The 20,273-nt window shown below is 38.8% G+C and overlaps 1 protein-coding gene across 1 annotated transcript in view; it reads left to right on the top strand.

Annotated features, from left to right (window-relative positions):
- PAMR1 (peptidase domain containing associated with muscle regeneration 1) overlaps positions 1–20,273 on the top strand; it is a 77,582-nt gene that overhangs the window by 18,826 nt on the left and 38,483 nt on the right. The window contains exons 4-6 of the mRNA XM_032224829.1: positions 7,731–7,845; positions 8,712–8,929; positions 13,865–13,972. Coding sequence (XP_032080720.1) covers positions 7,731–7,845; positions 8,712–8,929; positions 13,865–13,972 — 441 coding nt within the window. The remainder of the gene's footprint in view (positions 1–7,730; positions 7,846–8,711; positions 8,930–13,864; positions 13,973–20,273) is intronic.

Here is a 20,273-nt window from a genome sequence, read left to right as displayed (position 1 = left end):
CCCTGAGCCTCTGTGCGGGCCCTGCACTTACCCCCAAAACGGGCCATGTGGAGGCTCCTGGGAGGGGTGGGGTGGGAGGGGCCAGACAGGGATGGGATTTGGAGGTTCTCTGAACCATCCATAATGTTAGCTACAGGTTCTCCTGAACCCGGGCGAACTCATAGCAGGCCACCCCTGCTTGGTTGTCATCCAGTAATTCAGCTATATGCTTACATGCTTTTTAGGGTTCTTTTTTTTTGTACTGTGTATATCAGGGGTGTCAAACTGGCAGTCTATGGGCTGGATGCGTCATGCAAAGGCCACACTCACCCCAGTTCGCAAAGGCAAAAAACATTGCAATATGTCATATGATACGATCGAGTTTGACACCCTTGGTATATACTATATCTTGTGGTGTTCCTGTTATCATTAGTCATAAAGTTACTGGTAACATGCTTCAGATTAACCACATGCAAATAAAGTTCTGCATCCTTATTATTATTTTCAATTTTCACGAACATTTTTCACATACAAATAAATTAAAATGATAAACCACCATTGCTAATTGGTTCAGCCATATAAGTACCTCATACTAAAACTAATATACTGTATAAATATCCAACTTACTTTTTTGTTTGGGATAAGCAACTCTCTGCGACGTTCAAAAAAAAGAGTAAGTCACTAAAATATAAAGGCAGGAGAAAAAAGAAGGGGAAAGTATGCTCTCATACACAGCAGCTTTTACTTGGTTCAGCTTTTATATGTTGCAACAGCCCACTTACAGTTTTTCCTCAAATTACAACCACAATTGGGGTTGGAATTTTGGTCACCAAGCGATGTGGTCAGTAAACAATTTTATGACCATTTTACCATGGTTGTTAAATGAATTACCATGGTTGTTAAGTGAATCCAGCTTCTCCAAATGTCTTTGCTTTGCATGAGCTGACTGGAAAGGTTGCAAATCACAACCATATGATCACAAGATGCTGCCACCATTGCAAATGCGAGTACCTGAACCACACAAATTACAATCATACGATGAGGGAGGCTAGGCAATGGTCATACCTTTGAGGATAGGTTCCAAGTCACTTTTTCCAAGGTTGACACAATTTTGAACTTTCGTTAAACACGTGGTTGGAGGACTATCTGTTCTACCCAGTTTTGACTTCTTTCTACCAGCATTTATAGGGGTTTTTTTCCATCCATTTTTCTACATTTTGCAAGCCCTGTTTATCTGCTTGTAAGCAGTAAGAAGTAACTTGCAGCATTCACTCTGTTTTCTCTGTCACAGATCCATAATCTCTGTGCATCACACAATTTAACATTTGCTGCAAATCCTTTGGGTGTTCAGTCAACTACATGGCATTGTTTACATATGAAAATGCACATATTTACATTACAAATAAATGAACCTCTAATGTCACTATAAGCACAATTATCTATTAACATATTAAACAATCATGGGGATACTGCACTCTTGTATCTTATTCTCTGTTTTGCATATTGAATAATTCACTATTTATTTTGGGGTATACTTTTCTTCCAATTTATGCTACTCTTACTGCATTCAGAAGCCAGAATTTAAATCTAAAGTTATTTCACTATTTAGGTTTAAATCTGTGGTTTTGTCTTTTATGGTCTATTTCATGGACACCTATTTAAGAAGAAAGTTACATTTACAAATATTTGTTCCTGTTAGTGAATACTGTTCCTGTTAGTGTATATATACTCTACTTCTGTGGCCTCAGACAAAAAATATGTTCCAAAATGTTTTGCCATCTTTTTTTCCAGACACAAAAGGAACAATGATTGTGACAGCCTTTCAGAATTGATTCCTTTCCGACTCTCTTCCCTTCCTAAGCACCTCTTCTTCCACCCTCAGGACAAGACAGGATTTATGCTCAGCATTTAAATTATTCTCGAAACTTTCCATCCATATCTCTCTCCCCTCCCCCTCTTATCAAAGGATGGGCAGGTATCGTGTATCCCTCTGGTGGATGGATTAGAAACAGAAAAATGACAATCGGATCTGACCATGTATATATTCCACGCGGAAATGGTTTGTGGCAAATAGGAGCTTGTTTCTCTGGAGCATTCTTTGAATGGCTCTCTCTTTAGCCTTTGGACCACCTGCTTTGTTGGCCAGTCCTACTTCCTTGGCAGAAATGTCCCACAAGTTCAAATTGTACTGTTCTCCAAAGAAAGGTGCATTCAGTATTCTTTGCACGGCACCATCTCTTTGCACCAGTTCTCTCTTGCCAATGGCAAGAGAAAGAAAGGGAACAGAAAAGACCCCTTATAATGAAAAGGGAATGTTCTCTGAGGTGATTCAAGGACCCTTGTCAATCCTTCTGAAGAAGGTTTCCTGCAGCTTTGTCTCAGGTTGTTTTGAGAGGAGAGCCAGCAACTGTGCTACGTTTCCTCTCCCCAGTGTGGGAAGCTACATTAGTTTCCAGCGGATCCTGGCATATCTCAACAGCATCCTAATGACAGTCATGGGGGCAATGTAATTAATTTTCCAGTTTTTCACATCAGGAGCCAAGAAGCCCTGGTGTGGAATGAAGCACTTATGACAGACCCTTCTGAGCTTGTTTTGTGTTTTATTGGAATCTACATAGCTGAGGGTAATTGAGGGTAAACTGGCAAATGATTTGCATGTATAGGAATGGACAAATCTTAGCAAGGTAGAAGGATACAGGAAATACTGAGACAGGACATTTGGCATGTTCCTGAAGATGATTCAACCACATCACTATTCATTAGAGGACCCTCTTCTTACTTTAATTTTTCTAAATGTAAGAATTCCCAGCGTTTCAATGTAAACACATCTTGGAATGGCACCAGTTCTTCTTCTTTTTTTTTTTTTTTTAAAGATTAAAAACATTTTATTTATTTCATTTTCATTTTCATTTTATACAATCACTTATATACTGTGCGTAACAAAAAACAAAAAAAAAAGGAAAAAATCCACCATAAAAAAAAACCCCAACATGACACTTCAATCCCCCATACACCCTTTCTTCTCCCCCTCCAACTTTCATTTCTCCCCTCCAGCATTCCCCTCTTCTACTTCCCTTCCCCCTCAGACATCTCCCCCCCCTCCATCTCACCCTCCTTACATTCCCCTCTCACTCCCTCTTTACTTCTCCCTCTTCTTTCCCTCTTCTCCTCACTTTGGTGTATCCCTACAATTAATCTATTCAGTTTATTTTTTTAGAAAATAAAAGAGAAAAAGAAAAAAAAAAGAAAAAGAGCCGCAGTATACAAGTGAATTCTTATTGTTCTAAGAATTGAAACTGTAATTCCACCCTCCCCCCTCCCCCCTATAATCCCCCCTCCCTAACCCCCTTACGGCTTCCCAGGTCCCATACCCGGCATAGTTCCTTAACAAGCACTTGAGTATAATAAAACCAGCTAACTTTAAAGTTAAAAAAATAAAAGAAAAACAAAAAAAAAGGGAATAGTAAAAAATAGAAAAGAAAAAAACACACACAGAAAAAAAAAAGAAAAACAAGAAAGATCAATAAACCCACTACATTAACACAGCTTCCCATCATCTGTAAATCTTAAACAATGTAGCTCATTCCAAATTTCGGTTATTTTACTACTTGCAGGGTTTCAAACTGTGTTAGAACCAGGTAAGTTAATCAATTAGGATTCCCCAACTAAAAGTCTCATTGCTTTATCTATCTATTCAGACCTTTAATTTATCTCTTTTTTATCCGAATATCCAAACCTTTCTATAAAACCATTAAACTCAAGTACTTCTTTCATTTTTCATTTCCAACACCTCCCATTCTATCCTTACCCAGATCCACATGTAAATTTTTTTACCTTCCACCCTGCCTTTATCCATATCCACATATATATTTTACCGCGTCCATTGCTCCTCACATATTTACTCCACCTTCCTGGAGACTCTCTGACTAATCTTTCTTAACCTTATATTGAAATAGCAACTGATACAAACATCAGCTTGCATTCTAGCCCCAAGTAGTCTAGTTAAGCTTTCGCTACCCTTCCCTCTCCCACGCGCCTCCCAACTCCGTTCGTCCCAGACCACAACTCAAAAAGATCGCGATCTCCACTCTCCTCGCCTAGGAAAATAATTCATGCGCAATTTGAGTTAGAGTTCAAACAAATCTTATATACAATATGTGTCCACAATCAGCAATGCTTCTTTCAGTCTCCATGTCTCATCATCGATATACAACTTTTCCATTTTATCCCAGGCAGAAATCATAAAGTTTTAAGAACATCGCTAAGTCTTTATTCTTTACTCTTCTGCCCTTCCGGAAGAGGAAAGCAACACCCTCCGCCTTGTAGCCACGTGTCTCGCTGCTTGTCTTCTCCTTCTCCTTGTCTCTCTCCAGGTCCGGATGAATCAGGAAGTCCCGCCTTCAGGGTCTTGTAATAAAATTCTCGGGCTTCACAGACAGAATTAATGCGGTGTTTTTGATTGCCAAATGTAACTGTAATGCCAGCTGGGACTTCCCATTTGTATGGAATCTGAGAGTTTCTGAGTTCTTCAGTTAAGAAAATGTAATCTCTCCTTGCTCTTAATATTTGAGATGGTATCTCTTTAAAAACAATCAAGTCCTGTCCATCAATTCTCAACCTCTTGTTGTAAAGCCTCTGTATTATCACATTTCTGGATTCACTTGTGGTAAAGTATATAATTATGTCCCTCGGAAGCTGTCGCTGTTTTGCTACCCACGAATTCTGGCGGTAAATTTTTTGAATCTGCCAATCAAAGTTAAGTCCCGGACTTCCCACCGAGCGGCTAAGAGCCTCAAAGAAGATCTGTTTCAAATTCTCCTGTTCGTTTTCACGCAGTCCTCTAACTCTTATTGCGAAGGCAGTCTTATTATAATTTATCATGACAAGTTGTTTTTGAGCATTTTCAATTTCCTGTTGTAACGTTTGAATTTTGGATGTCAGATTAAAGTTAGTTTCTTCCAAAAGTTCCAATTTATCCTCCGTTTCAGCAATATAATCTGTCATGACTGTCATTACTCCGATCATATCCTCCTTTGCTTGAGCAATTTTAGCATCAAATTGATCATATAAATCCGATATCAGTTGATTAATTTCCTGTCTGAAATTATTAAGCGTTTTGAGAAGAAATTCTTGTGTTAACAAATCTCCAGTGGAGGACGTAGGAGGCAAGGGTAGCGGCTTCATAGCAGTTTTTTGAGATATGTTATTAAGGAAGCGCTTCTGCTTAGATTTGGGAGCCATTCCAGAATAAAAGTAAAAGACAAGCAATCAGGCTAGCCAAGAATCAAAATCTCTGCTCCCCTCAGTTAATCTTTTAACAGTTAATACGGAGAAGCCTTCAGAAGAGTAGGGCTGACTAAGTACGTCACATCAAACACAAAAGCTATAAGATCGCCATCTTGTGACGCAGCTAGAAAAGGGAGCCTTTTGCAAAGTTGAAGCTGGTATTTTAGATAGTAATAAAAAAAATTCCTCAGGAATGGTCCCCGCCCGGATTAATTTTTAAAATAGCTTAGCTTTGTCCTGGGGGGGGGGGGCAATCTGCCTAGGGCTGCAAAAAAGGCAGCTGCGGAGAACTGGCTGGAGTAAAAGCTCAGCTAATGTTGAACCTCTTCTCCATTCACAGCAAAAAAAAGCTATGAATTACAAAGAGATCCTAACGACTGACCTTCTCCCTGCCCCTTTCTGCCAGAAAGGGGAGATATCTATAGATCTTATAAGATATACAGACCAGAATCCTGAGAGGAGCTTCGCTGAGCTCCCGACGGCGGCAGCCTCCTCCCCCCGAAGCTGGCACCAGTTCTTCTTAATGACCATGGTTCCATAAAAGTTCTCCTGATCGACCCTTTCTGAAATCTGAAGGAGTTAAGAGTGCTATTATTATTACCAGTTATTACCAACCAGTACCAAAATAATAGTAGTTTTACATTCTGTATTGTCTTTGGGCTCCTTGTATGGTTTGCCTGTATATAAGAACTTAAGACTGAAAAAAAACTGTGTGACTATTTTTGCCATAGCAAATTCATGTAAGCAATTACTTTTGCTGAGGAAAGCAAGAAAAATGTTATTATGGTTGCAAAGCCAGCCAGATGTTTCAACAATTTTATCCATCTATTCTGTCCTTCCCAAGGACCTGGGATAGGCAGATGTTCTTTAATGGTGTTAAAGTGTCACTGTAGGACAGTGATGGCGAACCTATGGCACGCATGCCACAGGTGGCACATGCAGCCATTTATTAGGGCACCCGAGGCGCTGCCTTGTCAGCTGGCCAGCGCGCATGCGCACTGGCCAGCTGAGTTCACCCTTTTTTAAAGCCATTTTTCACCCTCCCCAGGCTCCAGAGGCTTTATAGGAGCCTGAGAAGGGCGAAAAGAGCCTCCCCTGCCCCCCAGAAGCCCTCCGGAGGCTTAATGAGCTTCCCTAAAGCCTCTGGAGCGCAAAATGGCCGTACGGGACTTCCGGTTTGTTTGGAGGGTCGTTTTGACTGCTCCGGAGGCTTCAGGGAAGTCTCCTGAAGGTCCCTGAAGCCTTCAGAGCGCTTATAACAACCCTCCGAGCAAACCGGAAGTGACTTCCAGTTTGCTCAGGGGGTCGTTTTGACTGCTCCGAAGACTTCAGGGAAGCCTCCTGAAGGTCCCTGAAGCCTATGGTGGGCTTCGGGGGGGGGGGAGGGCTGTTTTCGCCCTCCCCAGGCTCCTATAAAGCCTCTGGAGCCTGGGGAGGGCGAAAAAAGCATGAAAAAAATGGGGTGGTCACACCTGTAGTGCATGCATACGCACTAGGGTGTTGCACATTGCATTATGGATGCTGCACGCCCGCACATGACGCCCCCTGCGCTCTCCCCACTTATGGCATGCGAGCCAAAAAAGGTTCGCCATCGCTGCTGTAGGAGGTAAGCTCTTCCAAATAAAGCTGCCTCTTGCAATTGGACAGATAGAAATATTGCTAATGTGCAAATTTTCTAAATGCCCTCAAGATTTTTTTGGTACATTATCCAGTGTGCTGATAACCAATGGGACCATGGCCTCTTTATGCTATAGATAGTCCTTGACTTACAGCAGTTCATATAGTGACCATTCAAAGTTACAACAGGACTGAAAAAGTAACTTATGACCATTTTTCACACTTATGACCATTGCAGCATCCTCGTGGTCATGTGATTTACATTCAGATGTTTGACAACCGATTCACATTTATGACAGTTGCAGTATCCTGGGGTCATGTGATCATCTTTTGCAAACAAAGTGAGTTGGGAAATCAGATTCACTTAATCATGTTACTAATTTAACAATTGCAGTGATTCGTTTAACAAATGTGACAAGAAGAGTCATAAAATGAGGCAAAACTCACTTAACAAATTTCTCACTTGACAACATAAATTTTGAGCTTAGTTGTGGTTGTAATTGAGGACTACCTGTCTAATCTTTCAATTTCAATTTTCAGATCATGATACTTTGTGGTCTTCTCCAATTTTTTGTCTCCTTGGTATCATCACAGCAATTATCCACATTTTCTTCTTTTCAACCACAGTTAAATCTGGTGTGTTATATGTCAAGACTTGTGCCAATTATTAACCAGTTGCTGATGTCTATTTTATTCAACACTTCATATAGTTGTTTAGTCATGTAAATTAGTCAGGTGTTTGAGAAGAGTTTCTCATGTGCATATCACCAATAACTTGTATTTTGATATTGTTCCTGAGGTAAATTTTCTATAAATATCTATGTGATTTTTCTTCTTCTTCCCTTTAGGGTGTGGACAGGTTATCCAAGCTTCCAAGGGTCAGATTTTATTGGAGAGCTATCCACTGAATGCCCAGTGTGAGTGGATTATACATGCCAAACCTGGATTTGGGGTTGAATTAAGGTAGGATTTTAATGTACTGAACTTCCTTTTTATATGAGTGGACAAAAGTGTGTTGAGGTGTCAGACTAATATTTCAACCTGCCACCAAAGGAATTTTTACTGGCTTTTCCCCAGAGCTATTAATTTCAATCATAGAATACAAAGTATTTAAATAGATAAATGTGTGTCTTTGTCTTTCTGTGTCAGTTTAAAAACATTACAAATAAATTTGTATTATATTGTAATACAAATTGTATTAGATTATATTCTCAGTTTATTGGCTCTTGGGCCATCTTTGTTACTGGAAGATCATTCCATGAATGAACTGGAAACTTCTTCATGAAGGCATATTCACTATTATTGACACAAAATTTCTCTACGTGTCTATGGAGATTCTCAGTCATCCAGTCATGGTTATCCCAAAGGTACTTTTTCAAACGCAACTCGACTTTCTTTGTTTTTCTTGAAGATGTTTCACTTCTCATCCAAAAAGCTTCTTGTGGGAGAAATGAAATGTATTCAAGAAAAACATAGGAGGTACAGTTGCCTTTTGAAAAAGCACCTTTTGGATTATTTTTCTACGTTCTCCTCCAGTCTCAAAATAAGTCTTCTTGAATTATGAGGAGTTTGGAAATTGGCTGTTCATATTATAGGCACTTCCTATAGACTTGAAAGAATGTTGGTAGTACAGTAATTCTACTTGTGGTCTCTGCTATTAACTCTGTTTTATGTAATTTGCAAAAATGCAAGTGAAAAACCTTTGAGAGTCAGGAGAGCACAGAAGCAAAGCAGAAATTCAATCCTATAGCACAAATGGAACAGAGATATAATTTTGGCATCTGAATTTCTCCTCTATCTCTCGTTCTGTCTCTTTCTTTCTGGTCAAGGTTTGCCATGCTGAGTCTAGAGTTTGACTACATGTGTCAGTACGATTATGTGGAAGTCCGTGATGGGGACAGTGTTGACAGCAAGTTAATTAAACGCTTCTGTGGCAATGACAGGCCTCTCCCAATACGAAGCACTGGCTCCTCCCTTCATGTCCTTTTTCATTCAGATGGTTCCAAAAATTTTGATGGATTTCATGCAGTTTTTGAAGAAATTACAGGTAAGAAATATGTTTAACTAAAATAGCTTGATCTTATAATTTTTTCACTTTTTAATGCTATTGAAATGCATTATATTGGGTCCTGATATGAAAGTAAGCTCAATTACAATTGTAAAAATTGTGATCCATGGCTGATTTTATCTACAAACAACCCAATTTTTTAGTTTATTTTGCCATAACCAGTTCCCAATTCTGGGAGGCTACAAACATGCTTTCGTATCTAATCAGACCAAATGCCTTTGAGGTCAACTTTAGGTTGACTGTGATGTAAGATTTACCCATAATTTTAAGTAGATAGAAGAAGAGAAGAATAATACATTGTGTAGGAAAGCAACATTACAATGGGTAACAGCATAATTTATTTATAAATGGATTTATCTATGAAATTTAAGGGCTAGCCAAAACAACTATGGGTAGCTTACATTAAAAGTAAGAAAGAATAACAATAATAAAAAAAACACTAGAAAGATTGATGCCATGTTCATAGTATCCTACTAATCCACAAACACACTATCTCAAACAGAAAATATAACCAATAAAACTCCACAACGTCCTATTTAAGGCACAGGACAAGAACCAAGCCCCATCACTGTGGGAGATACATGGTTTTTACATGGATATTAATAAAAATGTGTACCAATAAGCAGCAAAATTCTATCAACCATACTTTCTTTCTTTCTTTTGCATCCTATAAAACTAATTGGAATCCTAAAACCTTACACATATTCATTCATATAATTCTTTGAAAATGCTACTTCCTTTTGATTATTATCACTTCCATGCAACTATACTACTGTTTCTGATCCCACTTCCTTTAAAAACATTGTGAAACTGATCTGGAATTCCTGCTACTAATGGAAATGCAAAGAATAGCACAACAGTGAGGCAAAAGTGAATGAGGGAACAGTTTCTAATAGAGGCAGAATGAGAGCCTGCTGAAGGGCAGAATGCGTGGAAGGTCAGTAAAGCACGTTAGGAGAAGGGGTTGGATTTGTTAAGTTTTACCTGCATTTGAGCAGGGCTCAACATAAATTGTCCCAGTTTCTCAATGTCAATGTTGTAAGATAGATCTGGAGATAATTCCTAGGAATAATAAATATGAAACAATAAAGTAGTTTTTAATTGGTTGTGATGTTCTATGCTTGTCATTACAGTGCATTTTGGTAGAATATTGGCATGGTGCAATGGCATTTTGTAGGCTTGCAATGTAACCTGTATAGAATTCCATGAACTTGCTTGGGTTAATATTTGGCTTTGTTTTCCAAATCAGTGTATAAATTTAATAAATACAAAAAAGGAAACGATTGCTGTAAAAATGAGGATGAGAGAAAAGTTCTATAAGGTACATCGAGAAAAAAAGATAGGAACGAAATTAGAGAACAGTCAACAATGAAGATCGCAATAGGCAGGAGAAAAGTAATTTTGATGGAAATAAAATATTATTTTGGAAGTGGATGATGAGGGCTAAACAAGGAGCCTCCAGCCTAATAAAGAGAAGTATAAAAATAATGAAATGATTTGGGAAGTACTTGAAGTGATTGAATGTATTTTAGACGTTTATTCAGAAATGGTGTCTACCTGCCAAAAAATACAATGTGAGAATGTTGAAAAATAGAAAGGCAATAGGTGTAGATGGTTTAAGTGGATAAAAGTTAAAATGCAGTTGGCTTATGGAAAGTTTGTGCTTCTTGTTTAATTATGTGTGAAGATTGTGTCTGAGCCTGATAATTGAAAGAATGCTGCTATTGTTCCTCTATTCAAAGGGAATAACAGTGAGCATGGCGGCAACACAGAGACTGGGAGAAGTTTAAGAGACAAAAGACAGTTGTAAGCAGTGGTGGAAACAGGATGGTTTATATAGAAAAAGAAATACAGAAGGGTAGCAAGGGGTAAACTAGAACTAGCCATACAGTAGTTCCCTTTTCTATCCTTTATCTCATGCCTTAATTCATTTGGCTTGCTGTTCTTTTCTGTGCTTTGCCTAATGATGCTTGCCCCAGTGGTAAAATCCTCTGAAGTCTGCTACCAGTTTGGTGAGTCTGCTACTGAGCATGTGCATGTGTGTCTGAGGCGCGCCCGCGCAGCGCTAAAAAAGGGACATATTGAAGCCTTCCAAGTCTACAAAGGTAGGTAGAACAGTGAGGGGGGGAGGGAATCTGCTGTTCCATGTGATTTAGATTAGCTAGAAATCAGGAAATCCGATGATTCTAGCTAATATAAATCGTGTGTCACAGCTGATTGTCACCAACTGATTGTCAGAAATACCGGTTCGCCTGAACCGGTAGCATTTTTACTACTGGTTCAGGCGAACCGGTCTGAACCGGTAGCATTTCACCCCAGCTACCCCCAAAGAGAATAGTGTGATGTGTACATATGCATAGCAACACTACAATGATCTACACTTAGAGTTCTTATGTAGCCTGCTAGATTAACTGGTTTCTTTCACAATACTTCCGTTTATGAAAGTTGGATGAATAAAAATTGTCAGAGAGTTCCATGTAAAAAATAGCAAAATGGGATATCGAAAAGTGACTCTAGTACTCAGCTTCCCACTTAAGACTGGATTCAAGACATACTTTGCTATTTGAAACAATCAGGGAAATCAAAAATTGTTTTTCAAGCCAGCAAATTGAGTCATTTCAACTCCATTCCCAAGAATGAATTCAGAATGCTGGATCTCTCCAGCCATTCTTATTTGTCTTGGGGCATTGACAGCAATGGACAATTGATAATAAAGAAAAAAATAATGTTGACAGGATACAGGGCAAAGATGGACTATAGAGGAGGCCTCCAATGGCTTTCTGCCGGAAGGCCTTTTAGAATCTCAAATATTGTCCCGCCGCTTCAAAGTCCATTGCTTGGTCTACTTTAGATTGTGTCCCTATTTGATCTGCTGGGCATGATTTTTTCCCTCCCTTGTTATTACATAAAGTACAAACAGTACCATCACAGTAGCTGCTAAAAGGAGGGCTATGTTAATTAAAGGGTCTATAAAAAGACAAAAGTCGACTCCATGAAATGGGACTTGACGTGGGATATGTTGCAGAAAGGCCTCCCACCCTCAAGGGACTAACACATTCCATACAAGGGGGGATTAATAGCTCTCAATTCTTCTTCTCAGTGGGAACCGCTTGGCATTCCGCTACTGCCATCCCCCCTTTATTTCCGCCCCAGTTTTTAGCAGCAATTATGGAGAGATAAGGTGGGTGCTACTCAGATAATCTATGCAGAGCAGACTCCAGTTTGGCTGTATACAGCTTGAATGAAAAACTTTTAAAAAATTCTCCTTGGCAAAATGTTAACCTGGTCCCTGAAACTGTTGATGAGAAGGGATGTGCTTTGCATGATGAGCAAAGGGGATGGGATAAATTTTGCCTGAGCTGTGGGACCTCCAGCAGCACAAACTTAACAAACTGCCGCTGTGTGAAATCTTTCTCAGTACAAAAGCCTTGAGAGTAGTTGAAGGTCAGTGTAAGCGGAGGAACACAATTTCCTTGGCCGTCTTCCTGTGTTTATTGTTCGGACCCCATTGATGGACTGAAAGCCCGTACAGTGCCTCAAGAGGAAACTGATGTTTTCAAGACTATCTTTCCCACCTCAGCTGAGTTTAGATTGCAACTCTAGAACTCCTGATTCATGGTCGCATGGACTTTGATGAATATGCTGGGAGTTTTGGGGAAACTTCTAAGATGACAGTTCTAAGTGTTAAGTTTTTTTAAATCTTGCGATATCATTAAGTATTCTTTGAAGGATGATACTAAGTGTCAGGATTCTAAGTTAGATATGATATAGCCAATAAAACTAATAGTTGAGGAACCTACCTGCCTTGGAGTCGGTTTGATGTCAGGGTTCCAAGTAATGCTCCCATAGCAAACAAAACTCTGAGGCAGGTAGATTCCTCAAAGATTAGTTTTATTGGATATATCATATTGGCACAGGCTGGTGAAAACCGACTCTAAATGTTCCCACGGTTTCCACCTAATTAAAAGTAAAAAATTCTCCCTTTCTCCCAAACAAATCAGTCACATGGTCCAATCAGGGTTGCTTGGGCAACATCACTCCTCCTTGCTTCAGCCACCTGTGGGAATGTCCTTGGTTCACAAGTGAAACTATTTTGTTTTGGCTACCAAACACCAGCTATCACTATTCCCCCCTCCCTAACCCTCATCTCCATCGTGGCAACCCTGGAGCCTTAAAATGGCCTCAGTCAGGTCAGCTCCAGAGTTGACACCAAGAGCAGTACTTACATATTGAACATAACAAGTTTCAGTATTGTATATTTAATAATGGCTGGGATTCTTTCCATCTCCTCTGGCACATTTCATTTTTGTGCCTTTAGTTTCACAACCCCTTCACTAAAAACTTTTTCAGACAGCTTGCAGTGTTGCTCGATCTCTTCATTGACATTTCACTTTTATTTGATCTCCATAGGTTCTTTTGCTGTAAATGCAGTTGTAGAGTTTTCGTCTGTGGCTTCTTCCATGCTGCTTTATTCCTAATTCCCTAAAACTATAAAGGATCAATTTTCAGTTGTGACACACAGCTAATCACATACGTTATTCAGAGATATAATTATTCTTAAAGTTGGCTTTAAGAACACAAATTATGTATCTAAGCTTCTCCCTTGGGACCTGCTTTAATTTTTAAAAATAGTTATTTTAGCATGGAATGATCTCAATCACATTACCTTGTTTTTGATAACATTTGGGCAACAAAATTTGATTCACAAGAAGGATTATTGGGGCAGAGGATGGGGCTAGAAAGAAGCATTTTTTAACATCACTGTCTCACAGCTTCAAGGACATATTGTTGTTTTATCAATTGCCCCCAAATACTCACATTATAAATGTCTCTCACTAAGAGAGAAAGGAGTGTAAAAGAGAGAAAAGAATTGAAAGTCTGTGGAAGGAATTGAGAAGTCTTGTGTATTTTCAGGTTGTTCTTCATCTCCATGTCTACACGATGGAACCTGCCTCGTTGATAAAATTGGTGATTACAAATGTGCCTGCTTGGCTGGCTATACTGGAAATCGCTGTGAAAGCTGTGAGTATATCACTGTAGCTATGCATAAGCATCTTCAAAGGTTCTGGGTTTTCATTCAGCTGCTGTTTGGCCTTCTCAAGTACAATGAAATAGACTTGAAGGCCATGCTTCTACAACAGGATACAGAAAAACAAGAGTTGGAAGGTACCTTGGAGATCTTCTAGGTCAACCCCTCCTCATGCAGGAGACCCTTATGGGGCAGACAGAGAATCATACAAACTCTTTAAAAATATCCCACTTAAGAATATCTTATTATTGCTTTGGACTCATCAACAGAGAAGGCCTTTGGTTTGTCCTCTGCATAATGGAGTTCTCCCATCAGTTCTGATGTCACCAGGTGTGTTGAGATAATACCCAATTTCTCTAGTCAGCCCAAAACATCTGAAAAAAGGATCTTAAGACTTGCCAATTTCAGTTCTGAGCATTTTTAAAAGAATGTTCTATTCTGAGCCCATGATGGCTTTCACTCATTGAAGTAGACTGATTTGAAGAAGTTGAGATAATCTTTTTATAATTTTTTGGAACAAAAATATTTCTCAGTTTGCATAATGCAATTGAATGTATAAATTATCATGGCCATTACTTCTTTTCCATAATTCTAAGGAACTGAGGCTATTTTGCTATAGAGTTGTTATATCTCTTTAAATTTATTTACATGGATAAAGTTTGAAACTACTTTACTAGCCCTTGAGGTACGTCTATTCATTTAAAAACCGTTCAAAGTTACAACAGTACTGAAAATAGTGACTTACAATCTGTTTTCACAACTGTGCAGACTCCCTGTAAGTTCCACATGATCACAACCTGGGCACTTGCTCACATTTACAATGGTCTTGGGACAAGAGGTCGCAATTTGTGACATTGCCAGCTGACTTCCAACAAACAAAGTCGATGGGGAAACTGGTATGGAAGGTTACAAATCGCGATCACATGGCGACTTGGTTAGCAACCATAGCAAAACGTTGTAAGATTATGTGTAATCATACAATGCCCCGCTTAATGACTGCACTGCTGAACTCAAAGTTTACAGTCCCAGATGTGGTTGTAAGCCGAGGACTATCTTTAAATACTTCATTCCTTATATCTCGTGATAATGTGTTTTTAAACAAGTCTTAGACTGGAGAATGATAGAGAATGCGTAAAACATATTATTTCACAATTCTTTATGTTTTTGTACTGAAAAATAGGACAGGTGTCTGCTTCAGAAAGTGATTAAGAACTGAGTCTTATATTTGTAACATTCAGATGCCAGGTCAGTATTGGTCCTAAAATATCTATGTACAGTACATTTGTATATATGTGCATGATTATGTTGAGAGACTCAATCATTACCATTTGAGTTACTTGAATCAGAAATGTCATGTAATTCTAGTATACTGACTATGACTGAAAGCTTAGGTTACCAGAAGACTCCTGAAATATATGCCATTTAATATGCCTATGTTTTCTCTGGATATTTATGCAGATAGATTAGATAGATGATAGATAGATGATAGATAGATGATAGATAGATAGATAGATAGATAGATAGATAGATAGATAGATAGATAGATAGATAGATAGATAGATGATACATAGATAGATGATACATAGATGCAGAGATAGATAAGATAGATGATGATAGACAGACAGACAGAGACAGATTTTGTGGAACTGAGTGGCTACTGTGGGAGCCCTGAAAATGATGCACTTTCTTTAAGGAACTGCTGGCAGTCACAGCAAGTGCATCCACTCTTGCTTTGATGCTCCCTTTCCTCTTAGTTCTATCTCTATTCTTGCTTATTGTTTGTTTATTTTGTGTTTATAAATTGTAAGTACATGGCTCTGGACAGTACATGGCAAAATCGCATGCAAATCAAACCAGCAGTAATGCCGGCAGAAACCCACACGTGATTCTCACCAACACATTGTCATAGACTTGCATCCTTAATTCTGTGCCCTAACTCTAACAAATGACTTGTAAAGCTACTACTGCATTGTTGGCATTTATGGAGTCTTCACTTTTAACATTGGTGAATTGTTCAAAGTTGGTGTCATTTTAGACATTACAATTATTTATTATCATTTTCATTGACATATTGCTCTTATATATTTTGTGAGCTTACTATACAGTTTACTTACACATGATAGAAGTAGCTTGAAAATATAACAGAGGCAAAGGGAACTGCAGCTATTTAATTTGATTTCTTCTATCATCACCTGTAAAAATAGGATCCAATGACAACTGAGTAAGTAAATGTTCATTTGACTGTTCTCTTCCCACCAAGTTTTCTATATTTTTTTTTTATACTCAGCAAACGTTGGGGGGTCTGCTAATTTCCATACTTTGTACCTGAGCATTGCCATCTTAGTCGTATAGTAGTACAATAGTATATCAGTAATACTGCTGACTGGGGAATTCTGAGAGTTGAAGTCCATACATCTTCAAGCTATTAGAATATAGCAGGGCTGTCAAACTCGCGACCTGCAGGCTGGATGCGTCACATATTGGCCATGCCTATGCCCAATTTAGTGAAGGGGGGAAAGTCACAATATGTCACGTGATGATGCCATGAGTTTGACACCCCTGGAATACACCCACTGCCAGGAGTTTGATCCTGACAGAATTCAAGATTTAGTCAGCCTTCCATCCTTCTGAGGCTGCTAAAATGAGGATCCAGATTTTGGGGGCAATATGCTGACTCTAAATTGCTTAGAGAGGGCTGTAAAGCACAGTGAAGCAGTATATAAGTCTAAGTGCTATTGCTGTTAAGGATTAGCAGAAATACCAACATCTTTTAACTACAACCAAATAAACCAATGTTATGCTCTTTTCTTTTAACATTCTTAGTCTTTAATCCTTTCAATAAACCATTAAAGTTGAGAAACACTGTAATAGTATGATTATTTTCACAAATATTGGAAAGCAGTCTAACTGAATAATCTTATTTTGAAGGAAAGAGCCTTCTGGCTTCTATGAAACAAAGTTTTTAAAAGAAGCATTTAGTTCCTTTGACTCCTTTAGAGGGAGTGCAAGGTTCGTTTGCATATAGAACTTGTAAGTTAAACATCAAGAATAGCCCTTTACTAATTATAAAGTGTTCAAATCTTCCTTTTCAAATTTAGTTTAAATATTCTTTTTTTCTGAGAGGTCCAAACCAGTACACCATCCTTCCCCACAAACAACAGGAAATCTACAAAGCAGAAATAAGGATTAATAAAAGATTTCTGCTTTGCATATGAGCTATCTGGAAAGGAGATTAAAATCGGATAGATGGGCAAAAAGCAGAAGTTTTAGATGTACCCGTCAACTTCAAAATGGATCTAGTCTGCTGCAGCCATCTTTTAATCTCAGCTTGCCACACAGTATGGGGGGCAGGGGAGGGAAGAAGCTTGGAATGTCAGACCAGACAATAACAACAGATCATTCCATGGGAACCAAGGTAATCTCAATGGGTGCTGGCCAAAGACTGGAAGGAGTTGCCAGGGAAGACGCAAGAACACCTAATTGGACAGTGTGACCTGTAACAAGGAGGGAGGGGAATATCTATTCTTTAATTATACTAAAACCACAGGAAATAATTAGAGTTGGTTTTGCTTTCATGTGTGCCAAAATGATGCACTCAATAAAACATATTTCTTTGAGAAATCTGATTGTCTCAGAGTGCTGACTCGGTTGGACTCATCCTGACAGCACCATTTGTGAGTTAGAGGGAACTGTTTCTGCCTTTGTATTGAACTGTAGTAGAGGCCTTCTTCTGTGATTCAGATAAATAATGCAGCAATTAAAAAACAGAATTTTGAAAGCCCGGCAGAGTTTTTATTTCTCCCTTCTTATATTAAAGAAAATCAGGATGGGGCAATCTTGAGCTTCTCACCACCTCTCCTCTTTCAGAATTAAACTTCTGTTTACATAAACACTATTGAATTTCTACTTCAAAGTTATCTTCATATTGCTTTTTGTTGGGTCTCTTAAGTTTTTAGTGAAGAAGAAATACAGAGAGTAAGAAAAATGTACAGCATGATAGGCAAGGCGTTATGGTTCACTCCAATTTACAGTGAGATTATTTATATCCAATCTGTCCTTTTCTTTTGCTGAGCTGTTTTATGCTACCACTATCTCTACGTGGCCATTATTGAACTGTAGTCTATGAACATGATATATTTCTTATCATCTAAGCCAACAATAATTAAGTCCATAGCAGAGGTGGATTCCTACCAGTTCGGACCGGTTCGGCCGAGTAGGTAGTAACTCGGCCTGCCACGCCCCTGAACCGGTTCTATCAACGGCGCTATAGGTGCCGCCATCTTGTTTTTTTATTACTGTGCATGCGCACATAGTGCGCATCAACGTGTGCACCCCCTAAGCGCGTCTCTGAACGAACCAGCAGTAGCAGAAGCTGAAACCCATCTCTGATCCATAGCATGGCAAACATACAAAATTTAATTAGTGTGATTGTATTTGCATGGGCAAACCTTGTTTGGATGGCTTATGGAAGTGATCTAATAGATTCCATGCAAAGAATCACATTGGGCCATTCATAAATCTGCTTTCCAAAAAGATTAATATCAGATATGGCACTAACAATCACAAAGGCCAATGATGAAAGAGTTATTTCTACTGCAAGTAAACCATGAATATAAATACAAAGCTTCTTGGCAGGCTCCAAACGTTTTATTCCCATAAATGTAACTCAAGACTGACAAATAAATGAAAATATAAAAATGTAAAAAATTCCTCTTTGCTTTATCTTAGAGACTAAAAGAAGAACTCGAATCCCAATGGCTGGGTGATTAGGAAAAAAATGTTTCCCCCTTCTCTCTCATTCCTGTAAAGCTGCATTGATTTTTGACATTGGACTCAGCATTCTGGCTCAGTGGGTCGTTGCATGGGATTGCTGGCCTTTAAAACAAAGGTCTCTGACCAAGTTTTGCTCAGAGACTTCCTGTCTTCATTGTCCAAAACAAAGCCCAGCAAGCCTCAAGTCCTTGAGTAAATGCTGGGATCCTGTCTTGAATGGGGAATTCATTGCTTTGATCCCACTTCCATTCCTGTAGTGTACAGCTTCTCAGAAGACTGTGGTTGCCAGCCTTGCAATATTTATTTGGAATCCTAATGAAGTGTTCTTTATTGAGTTGAATCTGGCATTCTGGACCATCATTAATAGAATTAGATTACTAGTAGGAAATAGCCATTATTTTTAGATGGGCCTTTTATGCAAGGATTCCTTGTTCCTACTATCTAACTCCTATGCAAGAAGGCGTTTTTTACAGCTCCTTGCATCAATAAAGGTAGTGGATCAAAATATTATGAGGCTGGGAGATTCTATTTGGGGACGGGGCTGTCTTTATTAAGGTCTGGCCTAGAAATCGGGAGACTATGAGTTCTAATCCCATTTTAGGCATGAAAGCCGGCTGGGTGACTTTGAGCCAGTCACTCTTTTCAGCCCAACCCACCTCACAGAGTTGTTGTGGGGAAAACAAGAGAAGGAAGGAGTAGATTATGTATGCTTGCTGCCTTGAATTATTTATAAAGTAATGAAGGCAGAATAAAAATGCAATAGGAAATAGCAATAGCAATAGCAGTTAGACTTATATACCGCTTCATAGGGCTTTCGGCCCTCTCTAAGCGGTTTACAGAGTCAGCATATCGCCCCCACAGTCTGGGTCCTCATTTCACCCACCTCGGAAGGATGGAAGGCTGAGTCAACCTTGAGCCGGTGAGATTAGAACCGCTGAACTGCAGATAACAGTCAGCTGAAGTGGCCTGCAGTACTGCACCCTAACCACTGCGCCACCTCAGCTCTTCAAGGAAAATACATCTTTATATGGTGAAAGCCAAATTTTGATATCATTACTTGATTAGATTATTGAATTTAACATACAGTCTTAATATATGGCCAGATATTTTAAAAAATTAAATATTTTGAAATATGAATAAGATTTAAATTGTGTAGTAGGCTATGAATTCTATTGCAATGTTGTGAGAAAAAGCTTCAGGTGCCAAATATTCTTTGAATCATTAATAACAAAATATGTATCAACTTAAAATGCAACACTTCTTTCATGCAACATTTCCTTTTTGAAGTAAATTTTTCAGACATACATGTCAAAATAATTAGACTGACATTCCCAAATAGTATATACGCCACCATTCTATCCTTAAATCGGAACAATATGTAGGGGATCCAGCATTAAATACAAATTCAATGTATACCACCTTAAACAGTATGCTTATTTAAGATTTATGACTTTCTGTCTTGTACAAGTTGTATTATGATCTGTGGCATATTCTCTTATATGAGATGTAAACAGTAAAAAT

The sequence above is a fragment of the Thamnophis elegans genome, chromosome 1 (assembly GCF_009769535.1).
Source record: "Thamnophis elegans isolate rThaEle1 chromosome 1, rThaEle1.pri, whole genome shotgun sequence".
Lineage (NCBI taxonomy): Eukaryota > Metazoa > Chordata > Lepidosauria > Squamata > Colubridae > Thamnophis > Thamnophis elegans.
The sequence above is the reverse complement of the archived record's forward strand: the minus strand, read 5'-3'. Positions and strand labels throughout refer to the sequence as shown.